The 12,500-nt window shown below is 47.1% G+C and overlaps 1 protein-coding gene across 2 annotated transcripts in view; it reads left to right on the top strand.

Moving 5' to 3' along the window:
- lsp1a (lymphocyte specific protein 1 a) overlaps positions 1 to 12,500 on the top strand; it is a 27,595-nt gene that overhangs the window by 191 nt on the left and 14,904 nt on the right. The window contains exons 2-5 of one of the 2 annotated variants that reach the window (XM_034536157.1): positions 5,171 to 5,299; positions 8,491 to 8,872; positions 9,420 to 9,532; positions 9,680 to 9,860. In XM_034536157.1, the coding sequence (XP_034392048.1) occupies positions 5,171 to 5,299; positions 8,491 to 8,872; positions 9,420 to 9,532; positions 9,680 to 9,860 (805 nt within the window). The remainder of the gene's footprint in view (positions 1 to 5,170; positions 5,300 to 8,490; positions 8,873 to 9,419; positions 9,533 to 9,679; positions 9,861 to 12,500) is intronic. The other variant, XM_034536158.1, reaches the window with a different exon arrangement.

The raw sequence follows: 12,500 nt of genomic DNA on the forward strand, positions 1-12,500 counted from the left end.
TGAGAGGAGAAATTAATTCTCTCCTGAGATCCGGAGAAAAACCAACAAAGCATTTCATGTGTTTGTTGGTTCTAATGGGAACAGTGGGATTACTGGGAGTGTTTTGGGTCACGCAGGGTTTGGGGGGGGGGTTGGACTTAGCTCCACTCACGTGAATAATCATAACAATAGAGCTATATTAATAATCTTGATTGTTTTTCTAAATGTATTAGCGGTTCCGATAAAGGAAGGCGGCTCGAGGCGAGCTGGACGCTCGAGAGGGGAAGTGGTGTCAGAGGTCAGAGGTCAGAGGTCACCGGAGTCAGTCCTTTTTGGGGGGGTCTTTCTCCCCATCCTGTGTCAGGTTCCATGGTGATGAGATAAGAGGGTCACGGGGGTCACGGGGGTCACGGGGGTCTCTCTGAGGACCCTCTGTGTCCACGGTTAGAGAGCAGCCTGCGCTCTGATTGGTCGACGTCGACCAACGCGTCTTACAGGTCGTCCAACAACAACAACAACAACAACAACTATTGTGAAGATTAATTTAGGAGCGTCTGGTTTGAAGGTTTTTCTTCTTTGTGGAAACGTGAACATGACTCAGCGTTTACGAAACAGCTGGAGGGGGCGGAGTCTCGCCGTGAGTCAGTAAACGCAGCAGATGGCGTCGGTCTGGAGGATCAGCGATGACATCACTCCTAAAACATGACGCGTCCATCATCATCATCATCATCATCAGACGCGTGATTCATTCTGCGTTTCCTGTTAGAAACGTGTAATCACAGCGGTTTGCTTCATTTATTAGAAATAGACTTCTGCTTAATAACACATTAAGTTGGTGAGATAATCTGGGGGCCTGTTGATGTTTTCACTATGTATTTTATAATAATAATAATCCACTTTAAACATGGTAAAGACAACAATAGAGAGATGATGTCATAACAGTCTAAGAAGGTAAACATAGTGAACATGGGAAACATCAGATATAATAAAACACGTTCATGATCAATCAATACTTTTACTTTCACTACGATTAGCGGACAAAAAGTACATACTTCTACCACACTGCAGTGAAGGAGTACTTCTACCACACTGCAGTGAAGGAGTACTTCTACCACACTGCAGTGAAGGAGTACTTCTATCACACTGCAGTGAAGGAGTACTTCTACCACACTGCAGTGAAGGAGTACTTCTACCACACTGCAGTGAAGGAGTACTTCTACCACACTGCAGTGAAGGAGTACTTCTATCACACTGCAGTGAAGGAGTACTTCTACCACACTGCAGTGAAGAAGTACTTCTATCACACTGCATACTTCTACCACAGTAGTAGTCTGGTGTGAGTACTTCTACCACAGTAGTACTGCTGTATTTCCAGTAAACAGCATCAAGGCTGTTTGTAATCAGCTCTCTGTGATGATGTCATCCAGGAGGCTTAAGTGACCTCTGACCCCTGACTCCCCCACACATGGCCGGGTGTCCTTGGTGTTTACGGCACAGGGAGATAAGAGGCTGAGGAATGTGTGTGTGTGTGTGTATGTGAGGGGGGGGGGGGGGGGGGGGTGGAGTTATCTGATGAGTGATGGGGGAGCTGACCCCCCCCCAGTTGTCTGCATTAGGACAGAGGGAAAGTAAACAGAGTGGGGCGTCCTGTTTCCAGGAGTCCTATCTGAGGGATCCACCTCAGTCTGATGTCCACAGATCTTTTGGTTATGATTTATGGTGCATTATTATTAGAGTGGGAATCCAACATGTCAGCTTCAGGGAAACGTTCTGGACTTCCAGGAGACAGAAGCTCCATTTGAGTCTCTTTGGGTTGGAGGTTCCTTCTTCTTCTCAAACTTGTCAAACCCAGAAGTGTCCGTGTTCCTCTCTGGACGGTCGGGTCGATCTCTCTCTGGTTCCCCCAGCCGTGTGCTCCGCATGGGGGGGGGGGGGTCCAGGCACCCGGACCCCCAGACCTGCAGCCATAACAGCCCGCTTCAGTCTGCCTGGAGTCTCCGGGGGTTTGATGGAGTCATGGAGCAGATATCTGTCAATAACTGCTCTGACACACATCTGTAATACCTGGTATCAAATCAGCCAAAGACTGATCAATTATGACCAATTAACTGACCAGAATCTCTGGAAAGTTTCTTTTTAAACGTCCAGATGTATTTTTGAGTCCGTGTTTCTAAATTAAATGTTCCCCTTCGCTAAGCCCCGCCTCTTGAACAGAGAACGACCAATCACAGCGTAGAAAAAAAAGGGTATTTGCTGTAATTGCTGATAAGCAGGAAACAAGTCGAGCTGTGGCTGAATGTCTTCAGTATTTAGTGCTTAATAAAAGAAATGGACAAATATTAAAACATGTACCTGATGAGGAGGCTCGGAAAACACTAAGAGATTAGTTATTACAATTTATGCCAAAAAGAAGAAGTTTTGCTTTAAAACCTGTTGAGGAGGGTTCGTCATCTGGGAACCACGAAGTCTACGTTAACGGCCATAAATCAAGTGAGCCGGTGAGGTGCGACGTCTCCGTGACGCGGTGAGTCAGCTCGACGAGTCTCAGCTCGACGGTGACTTCACCTCTCAAGCGTCTTCCCACCGTGCTCGTCTGTCCGCCGGCTGAAAGCGAGCCGTGTTATTACCGTGTTATTACCGTGTCATTATCGTGTCAGCCGAGCCGTTGAAAGAGCGGCGAATGCTTTTAACCGTTTCTCCCCCGACGGCCTCGCTCTGCCGAGACGTCGCCGCGCAATGAAGCCCGAAGCCAGTTGGAGGCCAGACGGAGGCCAGACAGAGGCCAGACGGAGGCCAGATGGAGACGTCTGGAGGCCGCCTGATGGAGGCCAGATGGAGGCCTGATGGAGGCCAGATGGAGCGATGGAGGCCTGATGGAGGCCAGATGGAGGCCTGATGGAGGCCAGATGGAGGCCAGACAGAGGCCAGACAGAGGCCAGACGGAGGCCAGACGGAGGCCGCCGGACGGAGGCCAGACGGAGGCCAGATGGACGGAGGCCAGACAGAGACGTCTGGAGGCCGCCTGATGGAGGCCAGATGGAGGCCTGATGGAGGCCAGATGGAGCGATGGAGGCCTGATGGAGGCCAGATGGAGGCCAGATGGAGCGATGGAGGCCTGATGGAGGCCAGATGGAGGCCTGATGGAGGCCAGATGGAGCGATGGAGGCCTGATGGAGGCCAGATGGAGGCCTGATGGAGCGATGGAGGCCTGATGGAGGCCAGATGGAGGCCAGATGGAGCGATGGAGGCCTAATGGAGGCCTGATGGAGCGATGGAGGCCTGATGGAGGCCAGATGGAGGCCTGATGGAGGCCGCCGGCCACCAAACGTTTTTTTTGTTTTTTTCAAAACTATTTACTAACTGAAGACAGCAGTGTTTGTCCGAAGCGTAAGGTGGGAGGTCCTTAGTGATTTACTGAGTGTTCATTGGTTCGTTTCACACAAAATATTAAACGGACACACGATTCCACACGTTGAATGGCGGAGCTCGACTCAAACGTCACACGGCGTCCGAGCTCTCGGCTCTCTGAGTGAATCACGTACGATCTCGTGAGAAGAAGAACCCGGAAGTAGAACGTCGACAGATCAGTGTTCAGGAAACATCAGAACCAGATTTACGTTTTACCGTGAAGATATTAATATAACCGCTGAGTAAACACCGTAGGACGTGATGACACGTCCATCGAGTCCAGAGGGTTAAGAAACAAGGCGACCTTTTGGGATATCGCTCAGTCAGATGACAAGAAAGTTAGCCTAGCTTAGCACAAAGACTGGATATTTTTGTGTATTTTTAATGTTTTCACACATTCTTCACCTCAAATGAGAGTTTTATCGTATTTTGCCGTTTCCAAATATGGTTTCTCAGACACATGAATAAAGGACGTGTTCAGTCCTGCTCCTGGTCTCGGGTTACAAAGGGAAGACCACATGGAACCGGCTCGCCTCCGGCTGAGGAACTGAGAGTGAAATTCAGGTTTTACTGGTACTTCAATATTCAGAAGGTTGAGGTTCATGATTTAGTCTGAATCAGATGTTTCAGCTTCTGATAGCTTCCTCCCCGGAGTCGTTGTGACTTCACGTCTCATAGGGTCCATTGGACCTGGAGGTGTCTGATGCTGGTGAGCCGGCCTCCCATTGGCCCTGCTGATGCCCCGCCCCCTCCTCTCTACCTCCTTCTGTTTCATGGATTGGAGTTCCATTCATACATTGTCATATTCATGTAATGTGTTTATGTAACTCTGTAACTCTGTTCATCTGGTCACATGACATCTATTCATCTGTCCATCCGGGGAGAGGGATCCTCCTCTGTTGCTCTCCTGAAGGGTTCTTCCCTTTTTTCCCTGTCAAAGGTTATTTTTGGGGAGTTTTTCCTGATCCTATGTGAGGTCAAAGGTCAGGGATGTCGTATGTGTACAGATTGTAAAGCCCTCTGAGGGGAGGTTGTAATTTGTGATATTGGGCTAAACAAAATAAACTGAATTGAATTGAATTGAATTGAATTGAATTGATAGGACCAGGACTAGACTGAGGTCTATAGAGGACCAGGACTACACTGAGGTCTGTAGAGGTCTGAGAAGAAGCTCTTATTTTGAAGAGTCAGTTGTCTCTGGAGCTGCACATCCTGTCCTCCATCAGAGAGTCCTGACCCTCCTCCAGCTGGTCTCCGGCCTCTTCACCTCCGTCCCTTCAGTCACTTCCTCTCTGCCCGTCAGGAAGGATGGAGACCGCCAGAGGAGGAAGAGGAGGAAGAGGATGAAGAGGAGGAGGAGCAGGAGGAGGAAGAGGAGGAGGAGGAGCATGGAGGAGGAGGAGGAGGAGGAGGAAGTGAAGCTGACTCTGGTTCAACACTGCTCCGGTTTTACATCTTGAACACAAAGAGACTTTTAAACTGTGAATCTGGAGATGAGAAAAAGGTGGTCAGAGGTCACCGTGAGTCCGACCCCATGACAGGAAGTGGAGGAACAGGTGGCGCCATTAGGGCTCTGCTGGGGACCTTCTGGACGTTTGTGACGTGTTTTCTGGACTTATGTTACAAAGTGTATTTACTTTAAGACAAAGCATTACATGTTTTTCCTAAACCTGATGAAGTAGTTTTGTTTCACATGAACAACATGGCGTCAAACTGTTGACACGCGACCAGGAACACGGTGCAGGTCATCCTCTAACTGCTCCGTGTCCTCTCTCGTCTGCAGGCTGACGGCTCAGAGGAGCGTGGAGGACGCCGAGGAGGTGGAGAGGGAGCAGCGGCGGAGAGCTCGGGAGGCGACGCGGTGGACCAACGGCGGCTCGCAGCCCGGAGAGTCGTCACCGGAGGACGGGAAGTAAGTACAGACCAGAAACCTCCAGTTCTGGGTTAGGGTCAGTGAAGTCTATGCTTCATGTGTTAAAGCTGCATTCTCTCTCCTGACCACCAGGGGGCGACTCCTCTGGTTGTATAGAAGTCTATGCTTCATGTATTAAAGCTGCATTCTCTCTCCTGACCACCAGGGGGCGACTCCTCTGGTTGTATAGAAGTCTATGCTTCATGTGTTAAAGCTGCATTCTCTCTCCTGACCACCAGGGGGCGACTCCTCTGGTTGTATAGAAGTCTATGCTTCATGTGTTAAAGCTGCATTCTCTCTCCTGACCACCAAGGGGCGACTCCTCTGGTTGTATAGAAGTCTATGCTTCATGTGTTAAACCTGCATTCTCTCTCCTGACCACCAGGGGCGACTCCTCTGGTTGTATAGAAGTATATGTATATACATGTATATGCATTCTTTGGTGCAGACAAACTGTTTACACATTCCACAAGTTATGAATAACAATACACTTCATTCATAAATCATCTATCATTAAATCATAAATCATCTCAATTCAAAGTGCGTTACGAGGATTTCTCTCGTTAAACGTAATTCCACGTCGATGTGATCGTGTGAACTCAGGAAGTCGTTAAGTGCACAGCATCATTCACTCACACGACTTCCTGTACGAGGCCGTGTAAAAACGCTGTTTCCACTGGGAGAAAACAAGCTCCGCCCCCCCGCTGGCGTGAAGACGGGCACGCAGCTGCTTTCTCATTACACAACCGCGGAGGAATGTCTACAGCTTCAGGTTTAATGACAGTTTCCTCCTGCTTCACATCTCAGGGATCCACTGCTTTCAGGCTCCTCTGCAGCCTGGAGTTGATAATACCCTTTTGAATCCAAGGAGGTCAGAGGTCAAGTTCTGTCTTAAAACGTCCCTCTCCTGACCAGCAGGGGGCGACTCCTCTGGTTGCAAAAACAAGTCAGATTGTCCGTCTCTCCTCCTCTTCTTCTTGCAAAAGACAAACATGGCGTGACTTCCTGTCCTCGTTGGTTCCTACCGAATGCGTGAATCTCAAAAAAGTAAATATACATTTCACTGTAATTGTGATCAAAACAAACAGGACTGTGACTCAGGAAACCGTCTGAAAAGAGAAGTCAACGTGTCACGTAACTTGTGTGCTCTCTAACTCCAACGTTGATATATTAATAGTATGAACTATGAACTACTATAAACTACTATGAACTACTATAAACTACCATAAACTACTATGAACTACTATAAACTTATATAAACTACTATAAACTCCCATAAACTACTATGAACTACTATGAACTACTATAAACTACCTTAAACTACTATAATTAATACAAACTACCTTAAACTACTATGAACTAGTATAAACTCCTTTAAAGTACTATGAACTACTATAAACTCCTATAAACTACTATGAACTAATATAAAGTACCATAAAACTACCGTAAACTACTATGAACTACTATAAACTACCTTAAACTACTATGAATTAATATAAACTACCTTTAAACTACCTTAAACTACTATGAACTACTATAAACTCCTATAAAGTACTATGAACTACTATAAACTCCTATAAACTACTATGAACTAATATAAACTACCTTTAAACTACCTTAAACTACTATGAACTACTATAAACTCCCATAAACTATATAAACTTGATATTTTCCTGAACCCAATTCAGTATTTTGTTGCCTAAACCTGAATTTTGAATCCACGTCTTTGTGGATGCTTTTGACGGACAGGTCTGGACCTCGACCCCCTCACTCCGTCCAGGTGTCACAGACGGAGACGTCGCCGCTCGTTAAGGCCGATTAGCTGCCAAGAGACTCCCAGCATGCAGCGGGGGACGCGTCTTAATCATCTGGGGAATGCTGAGGGAATTCCTTTCCGCCAGCTCTCAGAAACACAAAACACACTTTCATTACTTTCCCTCTGCGGGAGACACTGTGCTAATAAAAGGTTCACTTAACAAACACTTAATGTTTAACATTTAAATTAAAGATCAAACGTTATATAAAATAGTGTTGGAGAGCTCCACACATCCTCTCAGATCAACACATAGACTTCTATACAACCAGAGGAGTCGCCCCCTGGTGGTCAGGAGAGAGAATGCAGTGTTAACACATGAAGCATAGACTTCTATACAACCAGAGGAGTCACCCCCTGGTGGTCAGGAGAGAGAATGCAGCTTTAACACATGAAGCATAGACTTCTATACAACCAGAGGAGTCGCCCCCTGGTGGTCAGGAGAGAGAATGCAGCTTTAACACATGAAGCATAGACTTCTATACAACCAGAGGAGTCGCCCCCTGATGGTCAGGAGAGAGAATGCAGCTTTAACACATGAAGCATAGACTTCTATACAACCAGAGGAGTCACCCCCTGGTGGTCAGGAGAGAGAATGCAGCTTTAACACATGAAGCATAGACTTCTATACAACCAGAGGAGTCGCCCCCTGGTGGTCAGTAGAGAGAATGCAGCGTTAACACATGAAGCATAGACTTCTATACAACCAGAGAAGTCGACCCCTGGTGGTCAGTAGAGAGAATGCAGCTTTAACACATGAAGCATAGACTTCTATACAACCAGAGGAGTCACCCCCTGGTGGTCAGGAGAGAGAATGCAGCTTTAACACATGAAGCATAGACTTCTATACAACCAGAGGAGTCGCCCCCTGGTGGTCAGGAGAGAGAATGCAGCTTTAACACATGAAGCATAGACTTCTATACAACCAGAGGAGTCGACCCCTGGTGGTCAGGAGAGAGAATGCAGCTTTAACACATGAAGCATAGACTTCTATACAACCAGAGGAGTCACCCCCTGGTGGTCAGGAGAGAGAATGCAGCTTTAACACATGAAGCATAGACTTCTATACAACCAGAGGAGTCGCCCCCTGGTGGTCAGTAGAGAGAATGCAGTGTTAACACATGAAGCATAGACTTCTATACAACCAGAGAAGTCGACCCCTGGTGGTCAGTAGAGAGAATGCAGCTTTAACACATGAAGCATAGACTTCTATACAACCAGAGGAGTCACCCCCTGGTGGTCAGGAGAGAGAATGCAGCTTTAACACATGAAGCATAGACTTCTATACAACCAGAGGAGTCGCCCCCTGATGGTCAGGAGAGAGAATGCAGCTTGTTTTTGTAACTTTGAGATCATGACCCCTGCTCCTCGTCCTCAGGTATGGAGACCTGAAGCCGAGCAGCTCTCTGGCTCTGGAGGAGGACGAGGGCTTCAGTGACTGGACTCAGCGTCGAGAGAGGCGAAGGCAGCAGCGCCTGCAGGAGCTCAGCCAGGGAGGCGAGGAGGACGAGGACGAAGAGGAGGACACGATAAACAAAGCCGTTCCCGTGAAGACCGTCCAGGCCTCGGTCTCGTCCTCCGGCCGACTCCAGAGACAGGAGCGCCTCAAAGAAGACGTGGCCGGGGTGGAGATGGAGAGGAGGAAGGAGCGTGAGGAGAGGCCGAGGAGGGAGCAAGAGAGGGAGGAAGAGGAGGACAAGAGGATGAGAGAGGAGGCGGTGGACGGGAGGAAGGAGGAGATGCAACGGCCGAATACAGAGGTACGAGTTTGTGTCCGGACGACTGTGATTCTTTAAAGGTTTTAGTTCATTCTAGAATCGTCTGAAGCTTCTAATCATTCAAAAGAAGTTATTTAATACAAGTTTAAGTTGTTTATTGGAGATGTGAGTGTGAATCAGGTGTGAAAGTATTAGAGACGAGTCAATCTTCATCTTCTAAGTCCTTTGAGGTGAATCAAAGACGAGTCAAGTCTGAAAGCATCATAAAAGGTCTCAAATCAAGTCTCAAGAAAACCACGTCCAAGTCTGGTGTGAAAGTATTAGAGTCAGACTAAAGTCTTAGTTATTTAAGACGAGTCAAAGACCAGTCAGCCGAGCCTCAAGGCACTTTAAAACCAACAAGGCATTCAAGACAAGCCGAGTGAAACTTGAGACAAATAAAGTCTAATGTTCATCGTCTCAAAGTTGAGTCTATGAAGTTTCAAGTCGTGTCATTTGAGATAAGACTAAGTCTTTTTTTAGTCTTTTACAATCAGATGTGAGTCAACATTCAGGTGTTTAGCAGCTGACTTTGAGTGTTTCTCTTCAGGTGGAGAAAAGACAAGAGGTTAAAGTCTCCTACACGTCCAAGGTGTTTCTCCACCAAGAGCCCAAAGAGGAAGTGACGTCGTACAAGAGCAGCAACACCAAAAGGTCCACCAGGTGTGCAGTGGGTTCATGGCGATGGATAACCATTTATTTGTGAATATTCCAGAGAGACAGAACGTCTACATAGTTTCGGCCATGTTGTTTTCGATGGGCTCAGGTCCATAATAACATCAGATTTTAATATCTTAAATACCTTTGCAGCAGAGCCGTGCAGCCGGAGGAGGCGGAGACCATCCAGGAGACGGAGCAGCTCAGACACCGACAGGTGGAGGCCGAGCAGGAGCTGGAGGAGCTGAAGAGGAGGAGGGAGGAGAGGCGTCAAGCCCGGTTGGAAGACGAGCATCGGAGGGAGGAGGAGGAGCAACGGCTGGCCAGAGAGGAGGTGAGCAGGACATTAACAAACTACATTTCCCATAAACTACTATGAACTAATATAAGCTACCATAAATTACTATGAACTACTATAAACTACCATAAATTACTATGAAATACTATAAACTATGAACTACTATGAACTACTATAAACTACTTTGAACTACCATAAACTACTATGAACTACTGTAAACTACCATAAACTAATATGAACTACTATAAACTGCCATAAACTACTATGAACTACTATAAACTACCATGAATTACAATGAAATACTATGAACTACTATAAATTACTAAACTACTAAACTGCTATGAACTACTATAAACTACTTTGAACTACCATAAACTACTATGAACTACTAAACTACTATGAACTACTATGAACTACTATAAACTACTAAACTACTATGAACTACTATAAACTAATTGGAACTACCACAAACTACTATGAACTACTATGAACTACTATAAACTACTATGAACTACTATAAACTACTAAACTACTATACATTACATGTCATTTAGCTGACGCTTTTATCCAAAGCGACTTACAATCAGTACATTAAACCATGAGTCCAAACTCAGAACAACAAGAATCAAGCAAGTACAATTTCTTCAATAACATTAAACTACAGAGTACTATCAGTAAGAGACATTTAAGTGCTACTTAAGTGCTACTACGGCGCTACCTTCCCTATGTCCTGTGTGTGAGGTTAGACCATGTCCTGGGTGTAAGGTTAGACCATGTCCTGGGTGTGAGGTTAGACCATGTCCTGGGTGTGAGGTTAGACCATGTCCTGGGTGTAAGGTTAGACCATGTCCTGGGTGTGAGGTTAGACCATGTCCTGGGTGTGAGGTTAGACCATGTCCTGGGTGTGAGGTTAGACCATGTCCTGGATGTGAGGTTAGACCATGTCCTGGGTGTGAGGTTAGACCATGTCCTGGTAACCAGTGAAGGTCGTGGAGGAGTGGAGGATTGTGGGTAAATTTAGGAGGTTGAAGACCAGCCGAGCAGCTGCATTCTGGATGAGCTGTAGAGGTCGAATGACATTAGCAGGTAGACCTGAAGGAGGGAGTTCCAGTAGTCTAGCCGTGAGATGACCAGAACCTGGACCAGAACCTGGACCAGGACCTGGACCAGAACCTGTGCCGCCTTCTGAGTGAGAAGAGGTCGTATTCTCCTGATGTTGTACAGCATGTACCTACAGGAGCGTGTTATTGTGGTAATGTTGGCAGTCAGGGAGAGTTGACTGACAGGCGTCACTCCGAGGTTCCTGGCAGTCAGAGTCGGAGCCAGCACTGAGTTGTTGAGGTTAATAATCAGGTCGTGGGTGGGAGAGCCTTTTCCTGGAAGGAGGAGAAGTTCAGTCTTGTCCGGGTTTATTTTCAGGTGGTGTGCAGACATCCACTGAGAGATGTCAGTCAGACATCCACTGAGATGTCAATCAGACATCCACTGAGAGATGTCGGTCAGACATCCACTGAGAGATGTCAGTCAGACATCCACTGAGAGATGTCAATCAGACATCCACTGAGAGATGTCAGTCAGACATCCACTGAGAGATGTCAATCAGACATCCACTGAGAGATGTCAATCAGACATCCACTGAGAGATGTCGGTCAGACATCCACTGAGAGATGTCAATCAGACATCCACTGAGAGATGTCAGTCAGACATCCACTGAGAGATGTCAGTCAGACATCCACTGAGAGATGTCGGTCAGACATCCACTGAGAGATGTCGGTCAGACATCCACTGAGAGATGTCAATCAGACATCCACTGAGAGATGTCAGTCAGACATCCACTGAGAGATGTCAATCAGACATCCACTGAGAGATGTCAATCAGACATCCACTGAGAGATGTCGGTCAGACATCCACTGAGAGATGTCAATCAGACATCCACTGAGAGATGTCGGTCAGACATCCACTGAGAGATGTCAATCAGACATCCACTGAGAGATGTCAATCAGACATCCACTGAGAGATGTCAGTCAGACATCCACTGAGAGATGTCAGTCAGACATCCACTGAGAGATGTCAATCAGACATCCACTGAGAGATGTCAATCAGACATCCACTGAGAGATGTCAGTCAGACATCCACTGAGAGATGTCAATCAGACATCCACTGAGAGATGTCAATCAGACATCCACTGAGAGATGTCGGTCAGACATCCACTGAGAGATGTCGGTCAGACATCCACTGAGAGATGTCGGTCAGACAGGCAGAGATTCGTGCTGCTACCTGTGTTTCCGATTGGGGAAACGAGAGGATCAGTTGGGTGTCGTCAGCATAGCTGTGGTAGGTGAAGCCATGAGAGAGAATGACAGAGAGAGAGAGTTGGTGTACAGAGAGAAGAGAAGAGGACCAAGGACTGAACCCTGAGGGACCCCAGTAGTCAGAGGACAAGGCTCAGACACAGATCCTCTCCAGGTTACCCGGTAAGAGCGGTCGGTGAGGTAGGATGAGAAGAGTGAGAGCAGAGCCTGAGATACCAGGTCCTGGAGGGAGGACATGAGGATCTGGTGGTTCACTGTGTCAAAGGCAGCGGAAAGGTCTAGAAGGATGAGGACAGAGGAGAGAGAGGCTGCTCTAGCAGTGTGAAGCTGCTCAGAGACAGCAAGGAGGGCAGTCTCTGTTGAG

Source organism: Cyclopterus lumpus, chromosome 6, assembly GCF_009769545.1.
Source record: "Cyclopterus lumpus isolate fCycLum1 chromosome 6, fCycLum1.pri, whole genome shotgun sequence".
Lineage (NCBI taxonomy): Eukaryota > Metazoa > Chordata > Actinopteri > Perciformes > Cyclopteridae > Cyclopterus > Cyclopterus lumpus.